The following is a 27,775-nucleotide window of genomic DNA, read 5'->3' on the forward strand; positions in this document are numbered from 1 at the left end:
AAAGGAATAATTTATTGCTCAGAGGTTTGTTATGAATAGCTCAAGGCAAGTCCTTATAAAAAAAAATATATATATATATATATATGTAAATATTTCCAGTTTTTGGAATATCTGTAAAGAATTCAATGATTGGGAATCAGTTTAGTATAGGGGCCAATTCTCACTATTAACTAGTTGCTTATTCGCATGCATATTACTAGCATATTGGCTGTTTTATTAGTAAATATAAAGAACATATTTTGCATGACTATATTCTACATCCCAAATCCTACCTAAACTTAACAAATACAGTACTAAATGTTAATAAGCAGTGATTAGGATTTTATTGAGACAAAAGTCATAGTTAATAGTTAGTTAATAGAGAACTGGATCCTAAAATAAAGTGTGACTGATGAATTCATAAAAAAATCCAAAATGCTGGAGATTTATGCCAACATCTCAATTTGCTCTAAGTTTAATTTCATCAATAAGAAGCAGCTTTTTAGGCAATCTTGTTTTGTCCATACTTCATGTCTTTCATGCCTACCAAGGCTGCATTTATTTGATCAAAAATACAGCAAGAATAGTAGTTTAGAATTTAATGCTATTATTATAATTCCAATCTTAGAATTATTAGAATTTAAGTTGGCGTTTCTGTTTCCTATTTTATTACAGTGTATATTAAAATGTAATTTATTCATTTGTTAGGAAATGCTGGATTTTCAGCAGCTGTTACTCCATACTTCAGTGTCACATGATCCTTCAGAAATCATTCGAATATGCTGATCTGGTGCTCAAATAATACAATTCTTATTATTATCAACGTTGAACATATTGAGAAATTCTGTTTAAAAGTTTTGTGGATTCATTAATAAATATAATAGAACAGCATTTTTTTTTTGCATCAATGTAAAAGTCTTTCACTTTTTATCAATTGAACATGTCCTTGTTTTAAAAAAAGTATTAATTATTATTTTTTTTTAAGTATTAATTTCTTCTGAACGGTAGTGTACAAGGCAATTCCAGAAAGCATTGCTATTAGTATTTCAAAGTCTATTTTATCCAGTACTGGATAATATCAATACAATAATTGAATCTAATTGAAAATAAAATAGTTAATATTTGTTTCAATGTGATTTCTGTATGCCTATTAGAGCGTCAAGTTGGTAGCAACATGCTATTGTAAGTCTATTGAAATCAACTTGTGTTTTTCACACATTCTTAAAAGTAGATGCCGATGTAGACAGTGAAAAGCTAGATTTTGGGTTTTGCAACAGTTATAAAATGAACTTTTCTAGGCTTCTAAGCCAGATAAGTGTGTCAGAACATTCTGTATTCAGTGGAAAAGCCATGCGTTTAATACACACCGGGTTAGATTAGTCAGACTTTGTGTGAGGGAGAAACCAGAAGAGATTCTGTCTTCTTTCCACTAAAGATGATGGATTAGTTTCATCATTTGCACAGCGTCGTGAAATAATCCATGGCATGTTTCCTCAACTGCCCTCTTTATTTGCATGTCTAAGAGCTGAGACAATAAATATGAAATAAACCCATGTAGCAGCGATTTACGCCAGATTAATCCCGATGCACTGAAACGCTTCTTCAACTGTGCTCATTTTAAGCTGTCCAAAAAAAGTGGGTTCTATTCCAAACTCTGACAGGACTGATTTTAACCCATGCATGTTACTGGATCCTCAAGGGGGAGTATTTAAAACAGCACAAGCTCTCTGAGTAACCACATTTAAGCAGATGACGTTAGTGTTTTTAATTATGCAGTAAATATACAGTTTATGAATTTGGCAGGTATTGCCAGACAGAAACGGCTGCTCAGCTAGGCATTGTAAACATGTGCCCTGTATTGGTGTAGATAACCTGCAATGCTGTAAAGCGTTTAATCGGTTACACTCTAAAGATTGTATTAATTGCATGTAGGGGGTTTTAATTGCAGTGCTGAGCACTGAAGCATGGCCCTTCCACACTTTCTGTCTGCATGACTGTTCGACACTGACAACTGCCTGTCATGGCGAGTCTCTCTGGGGATAGACGCAGTGTTTGAAGACACATTTTTTTGGCGATGAATCTGCATACGAGTTTGTGGCTGTGTATTCACTAACCACTAACTCTCCCAAAGGGAGTGTGAGGGGGTTGGATCCTTGCACGTGGTATGACTTGGGAGAAAATGAAGTTCCATGAATAATTTTTAGCTTCAGCACTTTTGTTTAGCCTGTGTGAGTGGCTGACACTTCTGACCTGTCTCTACCCAGCCAGCCAGTGTGGCACCTTCACAGCTCTGTCTACTGCTATTCTGTCAAATACACCATCTGTGATACTTCCAGGAAGAGATGTCCAGAAAGACTTATAGATATCTTAACAGATGGTATTCTATCTATAATTTGTAATAGTTGTAGTTGATTTTATGGCTGAGCAGTTATGTGTTTTTTTCTCCATAGCTAACTTTAGAAGATAAATGAATGTTTATCTATGATAATGATTTTATAATAAATTAAAATGGAAAATATATTATTATAGTAGCAGTAGTAGTAGTAAAGATTTTTTTATGATATTGTTTGTATAATCTGTGACATTTTGAGGAAGATACTTGGATTAGAGTTAAACTAGGAAGTTACAGGTGACTTTATGAATTTTCCCTGGCAATAATATTAACAACCAAATTGATATTATTTTGTTAAGATTGTTAGAAGTATTATTTTTGTTAACATTGTTAACATTTATTATTAATATTATTACACTTTTGATTAATTTATTGTGCCCTTAAAGTATGAATTTCATCGATATATATATATATATATATATATATATATATATATATATATATATATATATATATATATATATATACATACATATATATATGTGTGTATTTATATATATGTATAAATATGCACAGTACACACACATGTATTATGTAAACACAAACTTTTATTTTGGATGTGTCTCACACACACACACACACACGTATATATTCATTTGCAATATTATTATTTTATTATATGAATTTATTTGGCCCATATTTCAAAGAGCTGGCATCCTCATCCACTTGCTTTGTCTTTGAAAATCATGGCCTGTTTGGTGCTGGTAGAGGCATTATGTATTTTTTAAATCCTTTCCCTAAATCTTCTCCCTGTCATACCACATTAGCATGCATATGACACCTCCATTCTCTCCAAACGCCATGCTGTTTCTGTAACATTCTTTTAACTGGTAATTATTTATCACAGCCTAAGGCACATTCTGTTAGTTGCTTTCACTTTTTGTTGCTACATATTTTTAGAGTGAAATCTCTTGAGACAGCGTGTTTCAGTAACATCTCATTTTCCACATATATATTCATTTTTTTATATCTAGAGAGAGAGGAATCATAAGATTCATAGTATTACATATCATTAAGTCAATATTTCAGTCCTTGCATAAGCTCCAGGTTAGAATTATAGTCCGTAATGCAAAGGGAATGGGAAATTGGTATCATTACCTCTCCAGTTTGCTTTGAGGTCTCTCTAGACTAGTGTTCTAAATTAAAGTGACAATGGATGTGTTTCAGATTTGACCTCCAGTGTCAGTAATATGGATCCTGCTTGACCTCTTGACAGCAACCTCAATGACCCCTGTGGCCAAGCTCCCTATTGGGCCTTGTTCTGTTTCAACATGCATGTCGCCTCCAAGCTGTGGTGCAGCCTACGCTCAACGACTCTATGAGAAAAAGCCAGCAGGCAGGCAGGGAGCCAATCAGAAAATTGATCTGAGACAGCTGCATTGATGCAGATTGCATCTTTTGGATTGTATTAGACTTTTGTGATGAAAAAGACAAAAATAAATAGAAAAGGGAGAGACTAAGTCAGTGGTGGGGTGAAATAAAAGAGTGACTGAAGTAAAATGTGAGACAAGAAGTAGAATGTGAGACAAACAGAGTTCAGTTTGTTAGGCGCATTAGTAGGGAAGGTACAAATGCTATCAGCCCTTCGGCTTGATGAATTAGTGGGAAATTTAAGGTGAGCTAAAGGAGAAAGAACTTCCTGAGTATAAATGCATGTTGTCAGAGCTGACGCGTCACTCTAATCGTGTGTGAAACACCAGAAAACAAATTGCACAGGATTGGGAAGGAGGATGCGAAATCAATTAGCCGGTGAAGGTTAAAGGTGACAGCATTGCACATTCACAGGCGCCTGATAAAGGGCAATAGCACGGAAATAATCAATACCCATCAGCCCAGCCGTGCTCCGACAACTGAAGGCCGATCATCACTTTAGTTTATATTCCACCATCGCTGCTACAAATTCCAAACCCCATCTATCATGCAGCTTCATTTACTAATAGGGGAACTAATATTACTAAAGTATCAGGCTTGGGCACAGTTAAAATTGGAAGAATTGGCTTCCTTTCAATTGTTGAGTGAGAATTTGAATTGAAATGGGCAAACCTCATAGAAAGCTGAATTGAAATGACAGAAAATGGAATACACTGAACATCCATCCATTCACCTACACCAAAAAAAAAAAAAAAAAAGATAAGTGGGAAAATTCTTTGAGTACAACCAATTGACTAGTTAGTCGTAACTCTTTTGGGTTCATCTGACCTCATTCAGGGACATTTCTTGTGCATGAAAACAGTTATTCAGAACGAAACTGAACACAGGTCTTGGGCAACATTTTAAAAAATTGCTTCATTTTAAACAAATTTTAACAGGATTTAAGTGATATAATTCATCACACACGCACACACAATATGTGTTGGGTCTTGGTTGAAACTGTTCAAGGCCTTGTGATGTTGCTGGGTAGATAGATGGCTCCAGGGAAGATAAGACCAGCAGATTAGCATCCATCATGAACAACCATTGATCAAACTCACACTAAGGGCAAGAACCAACCAGCTGCAGCAGAAAGAAAGCCAACACGGTCTCATCAAAGAGACTGAGAAAGAGAAAGTAAACGAGATGGAGGAATGGATCAGCAGAGAGATAAATGAGACAAACCCATTGGCCACCCAATGATGCTCTTAGGAGTTGAGAGGTCCTCATTTATATCCAGACCCTCAATAATGGACAGAAAATGTACATTAGGCGAAAGAGGCCAGATTGCTAATATATTAATGTATATTTGCTCTCGATTCACCCGCATATCCCCCCACAACATAAGGGCTCTTCATCACTGTATCCGATGTGCTATCATGTGCTTTAAAGCCTCTCTGCAGGCACAGAGAAGAAAAGACTTTAATAATAATTAAGCTCTTTATATCCATCTCTCTTTGCTCAGAAAGACCAGCACTGGAACCTCTACCTTCAGTAATTATATGTATTTGGTCATAGCCCTACTTGAGATTTCAAAAGCCCTGCTTTGTGTCGAAGCAGTCCTAAAATGCGATGTGGATTATTTTTGGGCATGCTTTTCAAAGTAAAATTCTGTTTATGGGTAAAGGTGTCAGTGTTGGTTTTTTTACATATTTTCCGCTAAATATAGTGAGGGTTATTAATGTATGACCTTTGACTTAAGTTTAAACAGACTTCATACCTCAGAGTGCTGTTTGCATAGTAAAGACACTCTACACTAACCTTATCTTCTTGTGCAGAACTGGTACCAGGATGTGACACTATGTACAATATCAGCTATGACAGCTTTACTGCATGCCGCCAGCAGAACTAACACACACACACAGTTCTACTCCTTGGGAGACTCAAGTTTAAACTAAACAAAGCTGCCAGACTCTGTAACTGTAAGATGGTCTCACCTTGGAGGAGGTATATAGATAGCAGAACATTCCAGAAGCGCATATAGACTCCATAGGGTCTTGATTTGTTGTGTGTGGATCTGCAGCTTCACAAGTTTCTTTTCTCCTCTTCAGTTCCTCCTCAGATCGTGGTGCGTCCGCGGGATCAGATCTCTGCCCAAGGCCGTACTGTCACGTTTCTTTGTGGAACGAAGGGAAATCCCCCTCCTGCTGTGTTCTGGCAGAAAGAAGGCAGTCAGGTAAGAGACAACAGTACATAGATGCACGCCGGGGAACCCTTACAGTCAGTGTCAAAACACGTCAAGGTATCTGCTGAATTGAGAAAGGGTTGAACTCTAGGGTATTGACCAAGGATATTAGTAAAAAAAAAAAAAATTAATTATATATATAGTGGATGGTATAGAGCAGGGATCCTCAAATCTGGACCTCGAGATCCACTTTCCTGCAGAGTTTAGCGCTAACCCTAATCAAACACACCTGAGCATGCTAATCAGTGCCAATCAATGTCTTTGGGATCATTCAAAAATGGCAGACAGGTGACATTAATCAGGGTTGGAGCTAAACTCTGCAGTGCATTGGACCTCCAGGGTAAGATTTGAGGAAAGGGGGTATAGAGGAAAAAATGTGTGACCAGACTGTCCAAATTCTTTTTGAGGTCACTCGAAATTCATTATTATGCAAGATGTCAGCACACTGTGGATCTATGAGTGACACTTCAAAGATTGTGCATGGGAAGGCAAGTCTAGTACCCATATAGGCTGGCAATCTGATGGATTTATTTTTCATTATTCATCTGATCTCACCTGGAGGATGAGTTTCTCAAGAAGCACTTTTGCTCTGAAAACAAATGTCTGGCTGTCTGTCTTTGACTCATGAGTGTTGTCACTTGTAATCATATGCTGGCTGACATGACAGCAAACATATCATTTCAAGTGACAGTACATACAATGTGTTTGACCGCTGACAGCATCTTTCTCCTGCAAAACTGAACTTGAATCAGTTTTGTGTGTGTTAACAGTATGTAACCTGTATGTTGGTGAATCTCAAAAAATGTATTTATTTTTATTTGTGTAACATTATAAGAAGCAAGAAGCACTACACAGTTGTTTTTTTTCAAAGTGTTTCAGGGTCAAACAAAGGGAAAGAAATAGAGAGAGGATGCCTTGCAGCCAGTTTCGAGACTGGTGACAGGCCATTCACCGGGTTAGAAGGAACTCTGGGGTTTCTGCAGGAGCTTGTTCACATCCGTGTCTCCTTATTGGGTCAGAGGAGGATAGAACATGTCCCTGGGCCCACCTAGATAACACACTCATGTCCCAATTAATAAAGCACAGCAGAAGAATGAAGAAATAAGCCTGTGATATAAGGAAGGAAGCCAGTTCCCATATCCCTCCCTCCATCCTTCCTTTTTTTTTTTTGAGCAGAGTGTGTCATAGGCCAGAGGTGATCAAATGTCTGCTGTACACCAGGCCATGAACTCTTCTCCGGTTAATCTCTCGTCTATTCTTTGTTTTGTTTTTTCCTGTGGGTGCATGTGTGGCCGATCTGTGAGGTCAGTGGATATAGAACAGTATTGAGGATGAGGGTGAGTCCAGTCAGAGCCAGAGGGCCGGGGTGAGGGGACCACTGGATTATCCCCAAAAATGAAACCGAGACACACACACACTGCCAAATAGGAACAATAGGGCAGCTGTCAGTGTTGCAGCATCGTGCTAAAGGAGGAAGACTCCTTAAAATCCTTCGGCCTTGTCTTTTGTGTGTCTGGCATTCGTCCTGACCCCCCCTCTCTAAAACACCAGCTGAGATATTGCAGCTATTGTTTGGCCCGTTTGTGGACATGAATCTCAGCAGTCAACTAAATTTATACCCGAGTATCACACTGAATGCTTAGTGATTTTCTATTAATGGAAATGCAAATCAGGCATTTCATCCAAGCTCTTCAATCTAAGTGATTGTGATGAGTCACAAATTACATTATCCCATATCTTTTTTAATTTATTTGTAATTTGTATCAGTCACGAACAGTAAAGAAAAACCACAAGAGGCTGCATGTTAATATGATTTTATTGTTGTTTAGGGTGTGGTAAAATCATGTTTGCTCACAGGCTGGAGTGAATTATTTGATTTAATAAAACAACAGCAGTAAAATGCTTATATTATGAAAGTGTATACATATTGGTTATCATATTCCATATGGTAAAAAAAAATTGCAATGAGTTATTATTTTTATAAGATAACAGCATATAAATGATCATTTTAATACATTTTAACCAAATTTTATATTGACTTGCTATTAATATCAAATAATGCTAATATATTATTTCTAATAAAAAAAAATAAAAAATATAATATATAATATAAAGTATAATGTAAAGTATTTTAAACTGTATTTATTAAAAGAAAATAATAATTTTACAAAATGTAAGAATATAATTAAATGTATTAATTAAAATAATCAAATCCTAGCCTGTTTATAGTTGATGTATTAATATAGAGTTTAACTGACGTGTGCTGCTGTTTTATCTCTTCAAATGACTTATCCGATCCGATTTAGGTGGGACTGTGGTTATTTTTTAGAAAATAAAGAATGCAATGAAAAAGTTTTATATTTGTCTTTTGTAAGTTGATCTATTTCTGCATAGCTAAAGATCATCAGCTTTAAATGTGATTTATCATGTTTAGTCTTTTTGTTGTTGTTTTCGTTTTAGGTCCTGCTGTTTCCCAGTCAGCCGCCTTCACAGTCCGGTCGTTTTTCCGTGTCGTTAAGCGGAGAGCTGACCATTACAGATGTGCACAGCGAGGATTCTGGGTACTACATCTGTCAGGCCATCAGTGTGGCGGGCAGCATCTTGACCAAAGCCCTGCTGGAGGTGGAAAGCAGTGAGTAAATACTTGAAACTAGCTTTGGACACACATGCACACAGTTGCCCTTTCATATACCCCCACCAGCTACATCAAACACCGGCGGTTGGCGTGTATTGATATTTTAATATCACTCTAACTACATTAAAGGTCCAGAACTGTACATGTAATTGAATTGCTTGTGTGAGGCCTTATAACACAGATTTTTTGTTTGTGTTTGAACAAATCGCCGCTTTGCTCGCCATAGCCTTTTTGCTCTAAACCAAAATAAATTACAAATCTTCAAAGCTGCCCCAGATTAAAATTTCTGCATTCTGCAAATGGGAGAACAGCAGGAAGCCCTGGAGACGTGATCAGAAAGGACAGGGCACAATCGAGCTATGCTAATAACCCCAGGAACATATGCTGCTCCCTGGTAACAGAATAAACTTTTTATGTGTACAACACGTGTGTGTGAATGTACTTGAAAAAACTTTACAGAGAGTCCAGTATCAACACAGTCTGCTGTATGTTTGCTAAAAATCCAACCTCTGATATGATTTCCCAGAAACCCCTGTGCCTGTTGTAGCCTCTAAGGATGATGACCCTGACATGTTGGCATCATCTGACTGATATTTGCTGTAATTTTCTTACATGTTACACAATAAAATGACCTATAGAAGACAAGTGCAGCACTGGGTCACTGCTTCCAAGGATGTGGTTCTCGTGCCTATGAATTTCACATCATGTAGAAACACAACATGGTTTTGTTTGAGAGATACAGCCCTTGTTTTCTTTCTGACCTCATGGTCTTTTCTTTTTCTTACCGCAGTGGAGTGAAAATGTCAGAGATGCATGCTGCCTTTCCCGGGTGCTTGGTTTTTTTTCAAATGAGAATGCTAAAGTAACCGAATTGTCAATTATTTATATATGGACATTTCTCCTCGCTTAGGTCAACAGACAGTAGGTTTTTCAGTTGTAGTCAAACAAATAATAAATTATTCATGGAAACACGGCGGTGTTAAGCCATCACACTGGTCTATAGAAGGAGATGCAGCTGAAGTACAGGAAATGGAAGAATAAATTGTAGAAGAACACAAGCTACTGTAATTATTCTAGAGTGCCTCATTGAAATGCATTATTGCTATATTGCCGCATACCTTTCAACCTGAAAAATATTTACAACCACCTGTGTGGAAAAGTGCAGTAAATTTTTTTATTTTTTTTTATTCCAAGCTGTAACATACTGTACAACATAAGTGATTAGAGGTATATGCACATGGTTACATAAATATGATAATTAATGTAGACTGTGGAAATAATCTTACACAAATTGTAGTTTCTTAATAGCTTTAAACGATTTCATGTTTTCCTTTCAAAAAAGTATTTAAACATTTTTTAAAGCCATTTCAAGCTATTACACTACCATACCAGGCTTCAGGCTGGTAAGATTTTTTTCATGTTTGTGAACATTATACATTAATTTCAAAAATAGTTTATAGCTGCACCGCAACTCAATCAAATGATATCCGGAGGCCTGTGTCATTGATCTAAAATCCAAAAAAAAAAAAAAATGAATGCTTAAGTAAAAAGATGAATTTAACACTGGGCATTAATTAGATTTGTTTTTTGTACTTAATGTATTTGTTTTTGTCATTATATGTCATATTGCACGATGATATTGTATCTTATTATCATGTTAGTCTCAGAATCCCAATTAGCATAATTCGTAGTGTGTCTTTTCCAACAATCTCTTGTGTATCATTTGAACAAGGTGGGTGATATGGTGGTGTTACATGCGAATTTGGGTCTTGTGGCCCATGCCTCTCTCATTCTCTTCATCTTTAGCCCCATCCGACCGGATCCCTCCCATCATCCGCCAAGGACCGGCCAACCAGACGCTCGTTCCAGGCACCTCCGCCCAATTGCAGTGCCATGTGATGGGCAACCCTCTTCCGAGCATCCAATGGGAGCGCGACGGCCAGAGAATCCTGGGCAGCGACGGGCGCATTAGCCTAATGGAAAACGGCACTTTACAAATCACATCCCTGCAGGTACTTCAGTCAAGATAGTTTTTAAGTGTGCTAATAAGGGTTTGTTTTTTAGAATCTATCGCTTTTATTTTCCAAAATGCTAATCCCTAATGGATATTAATATATGTAATATGTTTTTTGTTTTTTTTTATCAAGCCCTTCTTCTTTGCATGTTGTCTCTCTTCCTTGACAGACACCATATGCTATTATACTATAATCCATATGAACAAATTTCCCTTGCTGTGCATTTTCAGACACGCCGATGTGACGTTTAGACACAGATGATTGCTGTAAAATGTCATTACTACTATCGGATCAGTGGCTTGGGGATAAAACACGCAATTGAGTTTACAGCAAACAGGCAGGCTTAATTAGCAGATCGATTTTAATACTTGCTCCGTGGATGGTTTTGGGGTGACCCAGCCGCTCATGAGTGAGTTGTGCACTGTGATCAAACTGGTAATTATGATTGTAATGAGAGCGTGTGCTGTCGTTAGTGTTAGTGCATGCTAGCCTAATGAAATCCATTCCTCAAGGCCTCAGGGGTGTGTGAGATTGCAGGTTTTACCTGAGGTTGTGCCACCGATGTGAACAGGCCTGATGTGTTAATTGATCGTGCCCTGGAATGATTGACAGTCACTTGTGCCTTAATTAAATACAAATTCTGGGATATAGAATAAGGTGGGGAGTCTAGCAATGTTTATGTGCTCCTCTCAGCAACCCTGTACCCTCTGCAATTTTTTGCAAAACTTTAAATGTACCCTTGATATTCAGTACAGTGGCTTTGTGGACAGCTAGTGCCAAAAAATTGTGCCCATTTAAGTAGCACCCTCCTTTATCAGTTAGAATTTAGGCTTTTGTGTTGAGTTTTGTTTATTTGGCCTGTTAAGCATTGCATGCTTTGTTTAGATGGGCATCTTTGGCTCTGGTGTTGGCCCTGTCTTCTCTGGTTTGGTGCTTCTGTTGGCCCCCTTTAGTTCACGATTACCCCGGCATGATGGGAGAGCACAAGGGGGCACGGACACTGGGGTTTGCACAGATGGTAGTGTGTGAGGGAAGGAGAGAGAAAGGGAGAGCGCTGTGAAGGGGTGCCATTATACTGGGAAAATCACCAGAAACTGCCTGCTCTCATCTGTGCCAGGAGAATGAAAAAAAAGAATGAGTGTGTTTTAGTCAGAGAAAAAGTAATAGCTTGGAATAGTTCAGCACAAAATTCAGTGATTATTTTTTTCTCCAGTACATTGTTCCAAAGCTGTATGGTATGGCTGAATTTTTGAAGAATATCCTGGGCCAGTACTTTTTGTATAGTGAAAAGTGAATGAGGATGGGGCTTTCAAGCTGCAAAATGACAAAAGAAAAACCATGAAAGCATATCATATGAGTTGTGTACTATATTTCAAGTCTTATGAAGTCGTGATAGCTTTGCCTGAGTAGCCAGTGTTTTTTGTTTATTATTTTTATGCTATTTACAATTTTACAAACTTTTATTTGCTTTAGTTTTTTTTCCCATTTCTATTTTAAATTTGGTTTAGTAATTTTACGTGCTTTTGTCAGTTTTCTTTTTTCTTAATTTCTTTTTCATATTAACTTATTTTTATTTCAGTTTTAGTTCAGTCATTTTAGTACTTTAACTTAAGTTCTTCTTTCAGGTAAGGTTGGGTTTTATTTTTAAGTTTATTATCTAATATTTAGATTTTGTTTTAAACCAACTATTTAATTATATATATATACATATATACTTCTGGTTTTAGTTAACAATCGCAACAATTGCGTATCACTTTTATAAGAGTTCATGAAAATAGTGATACTTGATACATGACAAATTGTTCAGTTGATTCAGTTCACATTTCACAAAATTGTTAATTGAGTCAACTAATGTTGAATCATCCAGCTCATTAAAAGTTCTGACTCAAAAGAATAAATCTTTCACAATCCTTACTAACTAGTACTCAAGTATTTCTCTCCTGATTTCTTTTTCCACTCATTCATTTTTGAGTGTGTTTAGCGCTGAGCCCAGAGCTGCCATCCATGATTAATCAGTCGATCCCCAGTTGCTTACCTCTCTCAGCTCTTCCAGTTTTCCACCAATGACTAGCCAGCACAGCAGAGGTCTAACCAATGAGGTTATCCACTCAAAAGAGCAAAAGGTCACAGAGAAAACAGTTTCTACACCTTGTGTTTGCTCTCCTCCTCCTCCCAGGAGAGATTCATAAGTGACCAAATAACGCTCTCAACACACTCCTGTACTGCCTGAGGATATAAAGCTACTCTTCAGTACGTGGATTGAGTTTCAGACAACACGTTTTCCGGCTTTTCCTCTAATATCTACTGTTTACGACAGCTGCTGTTTAATTCATGCTAACATGCATTATTCTAGTCTCTACATGAAAAACTAGATTAAAGACAAAACAGACACATCACAAGGAAGCCGACAGTAATTCGAGGTCATGGTGTGTGAATGTATGTGTGCATCACCGATGAGTCAAATCCTCAGACGTGTCATTGATGCCCCTGAGCTGTCAGCACTATTAGATCGCTGTCACGGAGAGATAGATAGAGAAGAGCTTTGCTACATCTCTCACTGTCGTAAGCAATTTCTGCCTGACTTCTCCCCTCGGCCCTTTGGTAAAAATGTAATACCCCTTGCCCTCCCCACCGTGCGCCAATTTGTCTTTATATTTGCTTTTTCTTACTGCACGTCCAATACACCCATGCTAGCGCTAGCGCAAATGATACACATAAATATCTTTAATCGAACTGAAAGATAAAAAATTACTTGAATTCCCACATTGAAAACAATCTCAAACTCTGATGGATTCATCCGATTAAACTGTCCAGCCTGGTTTGCTTTTTTCAATTGTTTAAAGGGTTAGGCAGTTGCATATTGATTTTAGTCTAATGTTATTAGCATACACTACCATTTCTTTTCAGCATTGGATGCATTACGTTGATAAAAAGTCACTTTAAAGACATTGGTAGCACTTTATTTTACAGTCCTGTTTCTCATGCACATACTATGTACTTATTATAGTAATAACAATAACTATGTAATAACTAGGTACTAACCCTGAACCTACCCCTAAACCTAACCCTACCCCATTGTAGTTACCTTGTATTACCAGAACTTTCTTACATAAATACACTGTAAGTACACTTTAAGTACATGTAAGTACACGTACTGTAAAATAAAGTGCAACCAAGACATTTATAACGTTTTCTATTTCAAATAAATCCAGGTCTTTGGAACGTTCTCGGTCTCGGTTTCCACAAAATTAAGAAACACAACTATTTTCAGCGTTGATAATGATAACATTTATTCGTCATTCTCTGTGAAAGATACAGTTTATAGTTCGCCTGTAATAGAAGTCATTATTTTGTCTCTGCATTAGGTATATGCCTGTGATGCTGTAGAAATATGCCAACATATGCAGCTCGCTAGGTTTCACAGCAGCACATTATTTTCTTCCTGTCGCTAGCTTCAATAGTAATTACCGTTGATCCTGTACTATTGCGAAATAATAGGCAATTTTGAGGAATTTGTGCTCATTTGTCAAGATTTCCATGCTCCAAGTGGAGTGAGGCAATGCATTGTGCTCGAGTATATCCGTACAAACGCTGACCCTGAACCTGCTGTTGCTAGGAAACGGACTCCGGGGCCTACACCTGTGTTGCCTCCAGTTTGAGCGGAGAGACGAGCTGGAGTGGTGTACTCACAGTAAAAGGTAAAAAAAACACACACACAGTTTTTTTCAAGTGCTCTATCATCACCTTCATGTGGCCTCATCTATGACAAACCGCATCATATCCTCTTTAAACTGCTACAATCAGCTGAGGAAGCCACTTTTGTTGCGAGTTTGCTCGGCAGATATACTGTACGTGTCCATTTGCCAGATGTCAGCATATGTAGAAGTGCTGACCTGAGATCAGAAATGTCCTGTTCAGTATTGATTCCTGTTATAATGTCCTATAAATTTAGACTAATAGGGAAACAGCAAACAGTTTTCTGATAGATTCAGCAAACAGAACCGTAACTCGTGATAACTCGGACCAATATGAAGACGGCATGCTAATATCCTAATCTTATCTTTACAGAGAGTGGCGGTCTCTCTCTACCCCCGGTTTCAGAGCCCTACCAGCTGCCCGGGCCACCCCAGAAGCCCGTCGTTACTGATGTGACCCGTAACAGTGTGACCCTGACCTGGCAACCAAACGCACATGAAGGCGGAGCGGCTGTGACCTCTTACATCATTGAGGCTTTCAGGTGAGTTAGCGCACACTTTATGCATCTCCATTCTGGTCCCCTCTTGTTTGTTTTCCTTCCTACCCAAGATAATATTGTTTCTTGCCAGAGGCTACTACAGGGGTCTATTCTTTTTTTTTTATTAATTCCCCGTCACTGTCTTAGCGTCGCTGCTCAGCCGTGACAGAGAGGGTAATACCACCGAGTGGCTGCCCCGTCCCTGACCCCTTTCCCCCGCTCTACTGCTCCTCACAGTCATGCGAGGGCAACTACATGCTGCACTTACATCCCACATCCTGCCTGCTACATGAATCACTTCCCTCAGGCGGCAGCCTACTGCCAGAGAGATCTAAATTAATAGAAACTCTGTTGGTGTTCTACAACTGAATTTCAGACACAGACTGGAGAACTCTGGCTTATTTATAGTTTTCTGAATTATTGAATGATTTTACACATATAAGTTTGTGCCAGTTTAGTTAACTAGCTTTACGTGACCATTTTCCACCCTCTTATTAAGTGGCTTGCAACTGCCTGTTATGTAAATGGTTTTGATTGGCTGACCTCTGCATATTGGCATAGTTTAGGGCAGGCTAAGTTAGTGGGCAGTTATGAGTTCATGGTCATCACTATTTCTGAACTGTTTTATTTCAATTTAGTTTTTATAAATGTGCTTGGTGAACCTGGTTAATCACAATAAAGGACAAGGTGTCAGAATAAGAAGTTTTCTTAGTAAAATTGAATATAAATATTTCATATTTTATGTATATATATATATATATATATATATATATATATATATATATATGTGTGTGTGTGTGCGTGTGTGCGTGTGTGCGTGTGTGTGTGTGTGTGTGTGTGTGTTTAACTTGTTTGCAGTTATTTGATGAAGGCCATTTTTTCTATCTTGCATCTAGCAGGCTCACTTACATTCAGTATGTTAATTTAATGTTTAATTCAGTCAATTTAAACATGTTTTCTGAATTTAATTGTACTTTCTAAAGACTTGGTGGAAGTAATGAGATTAATTGTACTTATTTTATTCTCTTGGCAGCTCTAATAGGAACTTTTTTTTTTCTTTTATACAATGAACAAGAAAAATGCATGCCCTCAAATTTTGTCAGTAAAACATGGAAACTATTTCGTAGCGATTTGCTTTTATATTAGCAAAAGGCCAACTGTTTAATTAGTATAATCTCACACAATATAAATGGGTTTGCCATTCGTAAAAAAAGGCTTTTATCATTTTCAAACAGGGTCCCTCATAAGGGGATCATATTTCTATGTCCTGGGTATTAGAAATTAGCCAGCTGTTTTGATGTTTTTTTTTTTTTTCTTCATACAAAGTCAGCTTGAGAAGTGTGCTCGATCTGAAAGCTGAGGGTCTCTGTATGATTTGCTTATGAATTCAAATGTAGTCCACACAGACACTTGTAAGCTGCCTGAAATGGGGCTACCTCTAATTACAGATCCAAGGTCCTGCAGTTCTTAGAAGGAAGGGCTGACAGCAAACCAGCTATTCAGCAGTGGAGACATATTTTCATTATTTCTGTATTTCATATACACACACTGTGTCTCTGTCCTCTCCCTTGCCCCCCTGGGTAACAGTTAGCATGGCCCCACATCTTTATAATTGATTCTTTATAGAGTGCTGTGGGACTGAAAGAGGCGTTTGCTGTAAAATTTCCTACCCTGAGGTGCTGTGGAACACGGAACGCTTGGAAAGGGAGGTAGGAGGGTGGTGGAGAACAAATGAGGGATGGAAAAGAACGGAGATTGCAGATGAGAAGGATTTAGGCTTTTGGGTTTAAAATTATGACACCTCAATACAGAAAAAAAAAACAGGTTTATGTTTCAGCCCAATTTTAGAATGTACGCACTTTTATGTGCATGCAGAAGCGCAAACACGGTCAAGCTGGAGAAAAAGGAATCGCCTATGCCTCAGCCTTTCTTCCATCTAAGCTGATAACAAAGTGACCTTGGATTTATCGCTCCTATCGGTGGGGCGCTGAAGGAATATTTACGAGGTTCCCAGCATTTATGGCTTGGCCTAATTGTGCAGGTCGGGCTTTTATTGGCTTTGTGTCTGTGGCAGGAGTTGCCACGGGGGGGAAATAAACCTTGAACATGCCGCACGTGACCGCTGCTCTAAACAAGGGTGATGGTTAACCACAGACAAGTGAAGAGGAATATCTCAAAGCCTTCTGGCACAGACAGATGTCTTGCCCACCTGTACGCCACTTCTAAGTAGCTCTCCTGGTTCTCTTTAAGTTAAGCTGGGATTCTTGTATGTTTAGGCATGACCTGGATGTAAATAAAAAGCTGTATGTTCTTAAATTGAAGCTGAAATGTATCCCAGTACAGAATCAGCCGATGTTTTCGGTTGATATTTAATAAACTCTCAGTTCAGAATCCATTACATACAGTGCTTTGACTGCATTATGACTAGCCTAGTCTGTGCCATAAATAAATCTATCACCACTGAGATCTTTTTTCTAGTCACGCCATGCACTGTCAAGCCAAAGAGTACAAGAATAGCATCACAGAAGAGCCGGGTCATTAAACAGACACGTGTAATGACAATCAAAAGAGCGCAGATAAACATCTATGACACTGACTTTGCTGCTAAACCCTCCTCTCTCTAATGCCATACAACAGCTTCAGGACAAACGTAGGACAAAACATTGGTGTATTGATGTTTTATTCAGATTCAGCTGTATTAATCTGCTGGTTTTGATACTGTAAGACATAAATAAACACATATGTAATTGATGTTTATGTAAATATCATGAATAATTTAATGTAGCAATATAATCTTTAAATCTATTTTTTTCAGCCAATCAGCAGGAAGTACATGGCAGACGGTTGCAGATCTTGTGAAATTGGAGAAGCACACGGTCACTGGACTGTCTCCGAATACCATTTACCTGTTCATTGTGCGAGCGCTCAATGCTTATGGCCTGAGTGACCCCAGCCCCATCTCAGAGCCTGTTCGCACACAAGGTCTGTACGCAGGGGACCAATCAATATTACGACCTTTTGAAATAGAGATCTTAAAAAATGTGTGAACGTGTAATACAAATTATATTGTGTAAGTACAGTATACGATCAAATTACAGGTGGAAAGCCAAATAAATTGTGCCCGTTTTAAAATATTACATATTAATCAATTGCATTCAGTGTGGATTGGGCTTAAACATAAAATATATTTTACACCAAATGCAAAAGATCTATATTTTGTTTTATATGTTTTTATTTGAATTAGAATCAACAAAAATGAAATCGAAACAACAAAACACTATGATATATAAACGTTACAATTAAAATACATTTTTAAAAAGGTTTTTAAAGAAATGTTTTAACATATTGCATTCATTTTTCACAATAAATAGTCACCATACATAAATCAATAATGTCAAAACTATTTACTTAATTATCATTAATCAAAATAAAATTCATTATATATATATATATATATATATATATATATATATATATATATATATATATATATATATACATATATATAAAATGAATTTTATTTTGATTTATTTTATTTTCGACTTATAGTCCGAAAAATACGATATATATATCTCGTATTTTTCGGACTATAAGTCGCACCTGAGTATAAGTCGCATCAGTCCAAAAATACGTCATGATGAGGAAAAAAACATATATAAGTTGAACTGGACTATAAGTCACATTTATTTAGAACCAAGAACCAAGAGAAATCATTACCGTCTACAGCCATGAGAGGGCGCTCTATGCTGCTCAGTGTAGGCTACAGGAGAACTGAGCAGCATAGAGCGCCCTCTCGCGGCTGGAGACGGTAATGATTTCTCTTGGTTCATGTCAAATTCATTTTGATAAGTCGCACCTGACTATAAGTCGCAGGACCAGCCAAACTATGAAAAAAAGTGTGACTTATAGTCCGGAAAATACGGTGTATCTATATACTATGACTTATTATTTGGTGGTTTTGGTCATTTTCATGATATATTCTACATTTGTATAGTTTAAAGATGTTAATATTTTGTGTTCTGTTGCAGATGTGAGTCCTACAGGTCAAGGTGTGGACCATCGACAGGTGCAGAGGGAGCTGGGAGAGATGGCTGTGCAGCTTCACGAACCAGCGTTGTTGACGGCATCCAGCGTGAAGATCAGCTGGAATGTGAGTGCCGCTCATATCTGCGCTCCAAATCAGCACCTCGATTCTCCTGCCGGCTCACCTTATCTCACCTCTCTGTCTCGGTCTCCCTCTTTCCATCTGTCAGGTCGATCGTCAGTCTCAGTACATTCAGGGTTATCGTTTGCTTTATCGTCCTGCCGGTGGCTCCTGGTCCCAGCAGGAAGTGAAAGCTGCGACGGAGCGTAGCGCTGTCATCGCTAACCTGCTCAAAGGCACGGAGTACGAGATTAAAATACGACCCTACTTTAACGAGTTCCAGGGCATGGACAGCCGCCCGCTGATGTTCCGCACGCCAGAGGAGGGTGAGAAATCTACAGCTCTTTCAGTTTCCATTTGATGCACTTCATTCAGCCCAACCTGACTCGGTTCTGTTCTGTTGTTCATAACATGAAGATGAATCGCTTCATTCAGGCAAATAAAATTATGGCGAGGGCTAATGTGGTTACTCGCTTTTCAAAATGTAATTTTAATTGAATTCTCTTCCAGTTCCCAATGCCCCCCCTCGTGCTGTAACCGTGGCAACAGTCAAGCTCAGCAACAGCTCAAGCATCAGTGTATCATGGCAGCCTCCCCCCACTGAGATGCAAAACGGAGTCATCCAAGAGTATAAGGTATATATTAGATTGTAAAACTCAGAGAACAGAAACAAAACTTCTTATGCCCCATTATTTTGAATAATGTTGGTAACCAAACAGTTTTAGTTCCCATTGACTTCTATTGTAAAACATTGACAAAAATACAATGAAGGTCAATGTGTTTTTTTTTTTTTTTTTTGCATATGTACATTTTACAGGTCCAATGACCAGGAGTTTTTAGGTTCAGACCTAAGTCTTATCTCTTTTCAGATTTGGTGTCTAGGTAACGACTCTCAGACGCGCTACCACATCAATCAGACTGTGGACGGGAACGTGCTGACCACTTTGTTAAAGGGGCTTCTGCCCGGTGTTTTGTACCAGGTGGAGGTGGCGGCAGTAACCAGTGCAGGAGTGGGCACACACAGCCAGCCTGTACCTGTGCTTATCAGTGAGTGCTTGCTAAAAAAACCCAGCAGTGACTATTAAACTGAAAGAATTAAAGAGTGGAGTGATGGACTTGTGGAGTAAAAGTACCAAAAATTGTTTAAATTCTCTTTGATTGCTTTTTAAAGTCCTGCTATGAGACTAAATTGCTTAATTATTTCCAATAAGCTGAGTCCTGTTAAGACATCTGTCTGAGTAACACTTTGATCTGTCTTTGCTCTCTTTTTCTCTCTCTTTCTCTCGTTTTCAGAATTGCCCGCAGAGCAGCCTACAGTCACAGGTGGAGGCAGCGAATCTGACGAGAATGTAAGTCTGGCTGAGCAGATCTCAGACGTAGTGAAGCAGCCTGCCTTCATCGCAGGCATTGGCGGGGCATGCTGGGTAATCCTTATGGGATTCAGTGTGTGGATTTATTGCAGACGGAAGAAGAGAAAAGAGCTCAGCCATTACACAGCATCATTTGCATACACACCTGCAGGTACGTGTGCACTTATTACACCAAATTACATTTGACATTAAATGATGATTTAGAAATTATTTTATATGCTTTTATTGTTTTATTTTTTCATGTATTGTATTTGTTTTTATTTGTATATTTTCAGTTTCATTTTAGTTTGCATTTTTGTAATTTTATGTGCTTTTGTCATTTTTGTCATTTTTTGTTTTACTAATATTTTTCTTAGCTGAAATGTATTTTTATTTTAGTTTTAGTAATTTTAGTACCAAAGCTTATTTTATTTCAGGGGGCAGCATTTCTAATTTCCTTTTTTTTTTAAATATTGTATATATAATCATTAGGATTATATATAAGTAAAGATCATGTTCCATGAGGATAGTTTGTATATGTCCTACCGTAAATATATCAAAACCTTATTTTTGATTAGTAATATGCCTTTATTTGGACACTTTCAAAGGTGATTTTCTCAGTATTAAGATTTTTAGAACCATACATCATTGGAAATCTTATTTATTCACTAATTTCTGAAAATTGACACTTAAGACTGGTTTTGTGGTCCAGGGTCACATATATTAGATTTTCATCTTTATTTTGGTTAATGAAGATCATTTTAGATAACAATAACAACACTCACATTTAGCTTTATTATGTTTGCCTGAGGATCAGTTGTAATGTGTATATATATATTTGTTCATCTCTTTCAGTTGGTTTTCCACATGGAGAATGTTCTGGACTTAATGGAAGGTAAATGGCACTTTTAGGTTCTTAAGCTTCAATTCACAGTGTAAATACATTGAATTTATTTCCTTCTATAGTTATTAATATTTTTGGATATCTCTGGATATGTAGGCCTGGTATGCTGGGTGCTAACATGGGAAATTACCCATGGCTGGCTGATTCATGGCCAACTACCAATCTCGTACACAACGGAAAAGACTCAGTGAACTGCTGTACATCTAAAAATGATACCCCAGAGAGATACTATAATGGTAAGACTTGCTTTTATAGAACAGCACCACTGGCCGTACTGTTCAATTCATTTAACACTGTTTCCACAGCACACAGTGTCATTAATTAAACCCTAATTTATTTACCATCGCTTCCTCAGAGGCGGGGATCTCTAATTACCTCAACCAAAATGACAAGTACAGCACAGACTCCAACGAAGGCCCCATCTACAGCACCATTGACCCCACCAGTGAGGACCTGCACAGTTTCTCTGCTCAGTACTCTCAGCATGCCACTCCCTACGCCAGCACTCCCATCATGCCTTTCACCAACCAGGCGCCCTGCAGCCCTGAACAAGATGGCAGCCACTGGATGACTCAGCCTGGAACCTCCAACGCTCAGTATGCCCAGCCAGACCGCTCCAAGACTGATAACGGTATCATTTCGGTCTTATCTGTATCATTTCAGTCTTAATATGAATGTTGTGCTTGGCTGAATAACAGTGTTACTTTAGAATTATTTATATATTATTACAGTACTGTCTAATATTTTGAAATAGCTTTTGTTTTTTTACATTTTCAGTTTTCATTTACATTTTAGTCGTTTTATGTGCTTTTGTCATAGTTATTGTTTTTTATATTTTTATTCCGCTTTAATTTACAGTTTTAGAAATTTTATTACATAAAAATTGCTTTCTACAGTAAAACAACCAAAGCAGAAGTTGATGGGGAAGCCAGTGAAAATGCCATCTCTCAACTGGATGGATGCTTTGCCGCCACCACCTCTCTCTGGAGAACTGGACGAGTGTGAAGAGGAAGATGAAGATGAACTAATCCAAGACATGAGGTAAAGTTCACTAGAAGGCTAGAGGTTCATTTCAGTGCTGTGCCAGCTTTTGTAGCATTTTTTAAACTAAAATCTACAATTTTAATACTAATGGCGATGTGACGTTATTTAAACAATCTTGAGACAAACTTTCAGTCTCTATTCAATTAATTTTTTTTGAGCTAGAAGGAAATAGCTGCCCAGAGAGTGTTCCAGTCAGGACTTTGGCAGACAAAACAAATGTCAAATTTCACTTCAAGCTCTTATACACCAGGAGTTCATTTTAGTTTTTAACTTCATTATTTACCATGTCTACATGATGACATCTTTTACCAATTTGCAGCATGCTAGCTAGCTGGGAACATGGCCTCTCTTAGCCTTCTGGACAAAGTTTTGTTGATTGTTCTAGGAAGAGTCTCAGTATTCACAAGGCCAGAGCAGTTTGATAGCTGTTGACAAGGCCGTATATGGAGGCTAACAAAGTTAGCGATATGCTACACTTGAATCTGGCCTGTTTCCTCGTGACGGCGTGACTGAATTATGTTTTCTTTTCCTGGTCTGTATCACATTAGTTCATTGTTAGTGAAGCGTGCGGTCAGCAGTAGCCGCAGAATGCCCCAGCTGTGGGCTCTGACAGGTAGAGATGCTCTTATTACTTTCTGCTGCCACTTCAGCCCAATAGCTGCCTTTGCGCGGCACTAACGGGGGCTGAGTCACATTAGCCGCAACGGTTAACCAGCCCTGACTCACAGTGAAGGTCTGTGAATCCGATAACCTTGACACAGCCCCCAGCAGTAACCGCATTAGCCAGTGAAAGGTACAGCGCTTCTCAAGTTCCTTCTTCTGAGCATTAGACGTCGTTCAAGGCACAAGCAAGCAGTGCAACACAGACAGCCAGACTGAATTTTCATCACTAGTCCTCAAAAGTGTGATGAACTAGTGGCTCATTAGGTTAACCTTTGTGGCAGCCTTAAGGCAAGAACATTGTCTCTGTCACTGCATTATGACTATAATTTTAACAACTCACCCTTCAGCTCATCGAGGCTCAAGAACGCAACAGAAACACCAAGCAGCCGCATAGGTGTCATTGAGCTCAGCGGTTTCTCCTCAAAGTGCCCAAGGCATAACAGTGAGTCAGTGTCACTCAAAATGCCACTGCATTTAACTTCTTTTCCATCACTTTTGTATGGATTGGACCCGCGAGAGCTAAGAGATCACGTACATGGTTATCTGGAGGCCAGCCTGTCTCATTTGACACAACAGCAGCAGGAATCGATATGCCACCGGTTGCATTGACCTGGTGATTACTGCAGCAGGCGATCATAATGAGTGTGCTGTGATTGATTTAGCAGAGGTTCTGGAGTTACTTAACCTTATGCTAAAAATGAGGTGATTTAGATATTGAGCAGAAACAAAGTCACTTATTCTCCCACTCTAAGTGAGAAGGGCAAGCGAGTGATAAGAAAAGTTGATGTTATTTATAATAATAGAGAAATGGTGGGTAGAGAATGTGCTCTGGCAGATTTTATGTTTTCAGTGTGTTTAAGCATAAGTCATCTTTTAGGGCTGCACTTTATTTATGGACCTGTAAATAATATTGCATCTTTTTTCCTCACTCAGGTCCGATGAGGAAGAGTGGTGTCCTCCTCTCCCGGACAGGACTTACCTCATGGACGGTGTGATGGAGGATGGTCCCGCTCCTCCTCCTAGAGGAGAGGCTTCTTCCCCCACCACGTCCTACAGCCACCAGTCCACTGCCACCTTAACCCCATCTCCCAGAGACGATGGCCACTGCCTCGATATACCCCGCCTACATCAGCTCGAACAGCCACAGATAGCACGGTGAGACGCATAAACCTTCAAATACTATTGCACATTATTCTGTGTATTTGTATATTTTTTGTCAGGTCAGCATTTCAGTTTATTTCATTTTAATTTGTTGACAGCTTGAGTTGTGCATGTGTCAACAACTTGTGCTCGTTCTAAACTTTATGGTGCATTTCAAAACAAATTTGAGATGCAGCATAAATGACATTTGCTTTATTCTCGAGGTGATGTTCACTTTAAAATACTTAATATGAGCGATCCTTCATCTGTCAGGAAACTACTCTCCTGCATTTCAGTTCTCTGCATCAATAGAATAGATGCTTTGTTTTCATTCTCTTAGGAGAATGTGTAGTGTTATTATTTGTTCTTGCAGGAGAAAACATGTTTTATGAATAATTTATCCTGTATTTGTAGATTATCACAGCACAGAGCAAATATTGAGACTCTCATTAAGCTTCCTGCTAGACTGCAGTTGCACCAAGTTTAGAAAGATAATTTACTTTTACAAAGTGCTGATCTTGGTTTACTACGTTTTTCATTTAATTTGAGGTCATATAATGGTGTTCGTGTGCCTTGTTGGCCGCAGCTCTGGGTTAAAACAATGAGATCCTTTGAATGGGTGCATTTCAGTTAGATGTAATGTCATTTTCTGATTGTATTTCATGCTGTCAAACGTTGTTCTAACTGACCGAACATATTTGTTATGGACAGACGGTTGCCTTGTGGAGCAGTGCCTGTTCCGCGAGCACCAAGCCCTCCTCTAACCCAGTCCAACCCAAACCTGTCAGCCAATCAGGAGTGCCCTGACAACACTGTGCCACACCGTTCAGCACATAAACAGGACCTGAGCCAAGGAGCTGCCCAAAGTGTAGAGAACATCAGCAACACCACGCCAGGTGTGTTTCTGTTCTCTATATAAATGTGCCAGAGACGTTTTGCTACTCTAAAAGAAGTAAAATGCCATTTTCTTGCTCCCAGCAATCTTAAATCCACATTTTCTACCTAAAGCAACTTCTAGATTAGCTACAATTGTTTTAGACGCTTCATCGTATTTCATCCACCCTTGTAGGTCGAGCGAGGCTCTCTGCAGACCACACTCCTCCTGGGCAGAAGTCCAAGGTGAAGAAGAAAACGACCAAGAGCGCTCAATACCGGAGAGATATACTGCAAGGCGGTGAGTTACTGACTGAAGTTAGTTGATCATTTATCCTGCTCCCGCATACTTAACATGCTGGTCACATGTCTGCAGATCTGCCCCCTCCACCAGAGCCGCCTCCTGAGGATGAGGACGACTGTGCTCAAGCAGGGGGATTCGAATGTGGGCGGACGTCCCTCGAGAGAGTGGGCAGCTCCCATTCCTCCATGGAGAGAAGAGAACAGAGCACACCCAATCGGAAAAACTCTTCTCATAGACGGATAGATGGTTAGGGAGCACCTGACAATCTCATTTTAAATGCTGTTTTAATATTTTTTTTTTTTTTTTGTCTCTTAAAAGCACAGTTATTTCTTTACATTGTATAGCCTATAAAAAATGTGTATTTATATTAAAAAAAAAAAAAAAAATATATATATATATATCTATAATTAAATTAGCTGGCTTTCTTTTTTATATATAATTTTTTATGTATTATTTTTTTCCAGTTCGGGTGTGTTTGTGTGTGTTTTTTTCTTCTTCTTGCTTTCTATTTTAAAGTTAATAAAAGTTATATTGTATCAATACACTTTTGAACCCTAACATTATGGCTTTGTTCATGTGGCTCACAGCAGAGGATGATTTAGTTCCTTACAACAAGCCCAACTTCCTGTCTCGGGGTCAGATGTCCAGCAATTGCTCCACAACAGGAAGTTCATCATCACGGGGGTCAACAGGATCACGAGGGCACGGAACGGGCAGGAAGAGAAACGATGTAAGACCGAGTAACTTTTCTCACACTGTACAAAACCATTTTCCTACTCACTAAATCATAAAAACATCTAATAATCCTTAAAACAAGAGTCATATTTTCTATTTAATATGCATGTCTATTATTTACTGGTTATTTAATTGCTCATTTATGAAAATAGCACACTACATTAAGACTTGTTTTCTCAATAGATTTGAATTGATCTATTATAAGTTTTGATCAGTAAGGATTGATGGGAACTGGGTTACGCACATCTAAGGTCACTCCATATGGGCTGAAGAATCTCTTCAGATGTCTGACCCCCCTCTCAGGTTACTCCCTCTGGAACATAAAAGGCAGACCACATAAAAGAGGGCTATATGTTCCCCGGGGAGAGAGTTTCGGGTTACCCCGTCCTGTCACGGTGGTTAGCGTTATCTTTCCAGTCGGACAGAGAGTGTGAATAGGTGCTTGACGGCGAGAGGGGAGAAGAGGTCTGCCTCTGAGATCGCCTTTATTCTGTGTCCTCAGATCTTGTCACGTCACATGATGGACACTCCCTGCTGCATTAAGTCGTCCATAGACATCCCAAACCGAAAAGCCTTTCTTTTGTCCTGAGAGAGACCACCATTATCTGCTGAATAGAACAGCTAAGCTGGTTGACCAGTCTAAATGACCAGTTAAAACCACTGGTTACCAGTGAAAGGTATATTTTAGCCTATAATATTTTTTTTTTCTTCTCTTCCAGGAGACGAGATAAGAGAAGGCTGTGAGACACCGGAAGTTTGACTTGGACATCCCTCCGTTTTCGTTCGGAAGCTGAAGAGAAGAACCGAAGAGAAGTGGTGTACACTCGCGTGTGTACAGATGTCAGAGCGTGATTCTGGGACTTTTGATTATGTTATTAATTATTATTATTGTTATTTATGACCTTCAAGGGGGCATTTTTCATCATGCTGTTACTGTAAATAATCATCCGCGGAAGCTTTTTACATGGGGTCCATATGCCAGGAAAGAAGAGTATATTGTATTTATACATGAAAGAAGAAATGAAATCATGTTAAAAGCTCTGATATTATAGATGAGTTCATGTCTGAATGTGCCAACCTCTTGTAGAAATGTATACAGCAGCATTTCAAAGCATAATAATATTGCACTCGCGTTGTGTTGGAGAACAACAACAAAAAAATAAAATAATAGAAAGCACAATATGTGTTGTTTGACCAGCCAGCTAGACAGCCAGCCTCATGACCTAACTGAGCCGAGGACGCTTCTGTCTGCCCGTCTCGTCTCCGTCTGTGGATCCCCGTCGTTGCGGTCACCAGAGAATGTGTTCCACCCCCCCACTTTCTTTTCAAAGCCAAGAGAGTTTGTCATTTGACGACTGTTGTGAACGATTGTACTTGTCTTTTTTAAGGAGTGTGTTTTGGAGATTGTGAGGAAATGTATTTCATTCTAAAAACCAAAATTATGTTTCTTTGACTAACTTTTTGGTAGTCCTTGTTGTTTTGTATAAATAAAATACATTTGCTGAGTTTCTTAGTTTATTTTCACTGTGTGGGAAGTTTTGCGTAACACTGCCCAAATGTTCACGCAAAGAAAGAAGGCTTAACTTTTATTCTTGCTGTAGTATTGTTGCTCCGTTGTGAAAGCGAAGCTGCTTTGTGTGGTCTTTCAAAGGAGGACACAACTAGAAATCAGCAGTTAAGTTGTATTTACAACTGTTCAAGAACAGTTCAGCCAACATTATTCAGTTGTGTGCAGCACATTTTACAGAGGACAAGGACTGTTTTCTGGG

The 27,775-nt window shown here is 38.6% G+C and overlaps 1 protein-coding gene across 4 annotated transcripts in view; it reads left to right on the forward strand.

The window, feature by feature from the left end:
* The window catches only part of LOC128021105 (roundabout homolog 2), a 62,903-nt gene extending 35,392 nt beyond the window's left edge, over window positions 1–27,511 (forward strand). For 2 of the 4 annotated variants that reach the window (XM_052608039.1, XM_052608041.1), the window contains 21 exons: window positions 5,833–5,957; window positions 8,427–8,598; window positions 10,408–10,613; window positions 14,233–14,314; window positions 14,685–14,853; window positions 17,666–17,832; window positions 18,879–19,000; window positions 19,104–19,320; window positions 19,505–19,629; window positions 19,864–20,041; window positions 20,288–20,515; window positions 21,199–21,238; window positions 21,344–21,483; window positions 21,603–21,878; window positions 22,144–22,288; window positions 23,888–24,109; window positions 24,806–24,990; window positions 25,164–25,268; window positions 25,344–25,517; window positions 25,859–26,001; window positions 26,726–27,511. In XM_052608039.1, the coding sequence (XP_052463999.1) occupies window positions 5,833–5,957; window positions 8,427–8,598; window positions 10,408–10,613; window positions 14,233–14,314; window positions 14,685–14,853; window positions 17,666–17,832; window positions 18,879–19,000; window positions 19,104–19,320; window positions 19,505–19,629; window positions 19,864–20,041; window positions 20,288–20,515; window positions 21,199–21,238; window positions 21,344–21,483; window positions 21,603–21,878; window positions 22,144–22,288; window positions 23,888–24,109; window positions 24,806–24,990; window positions 25,164–25,268; window positions 25,344–25,517; window positions 25,859–26,001; window positions 26,726–26,737 (3,233 nt within the window). In that variant the 3' untranslated portion in view covers window positions 26,738–27,511. The remainder of the gene's footprint in view (window positions 1–5,832; window positions 5,958–8,426; window positions 8,599–10,407; window positions 10,614–14,232; window positions 14,315–14,684; window positions 14,854–17,665; window positions 17,833–18,878; window positions 19,001–19,103; window positions 19,321–19,504; window positions 19,630–19,863; window positions 20,042–20,287; window positions 20,516–21,198; window positions 21,239–21,343; window positions 21,484–21,602; window positions 21,879–22,143; window positions 22,289–23,887; window positions 24,110–24,805; window positions 24,991–25,163; window positions 25,269–25,343; window positions 25,518–25,858; window positions 26,002–26,725) is intronic. The other 2 variants (XM_052608040.1, XM_052608042.1) reach the window with 1 other exon arrangement.
* Window positions 27,512–27,775: the final 264 nt, after the last annotated feature.

This window comes from Carassius gibelio, chromosome A10, assembly GCF_023724105.1.
Source record: "Carassius gibelio isolate Cgi1373 ecotype wild population from Czech Republic chromosome A10, carGib1.2-hapl.c, whole genome shotgun sequence".
NCBI classification, from domain to species: Eukaryota; Metazoa; Chordata; class Actinopteri; order Cypriniformes; family Cyprinidae; genus Carassius; species Carassius gibelio.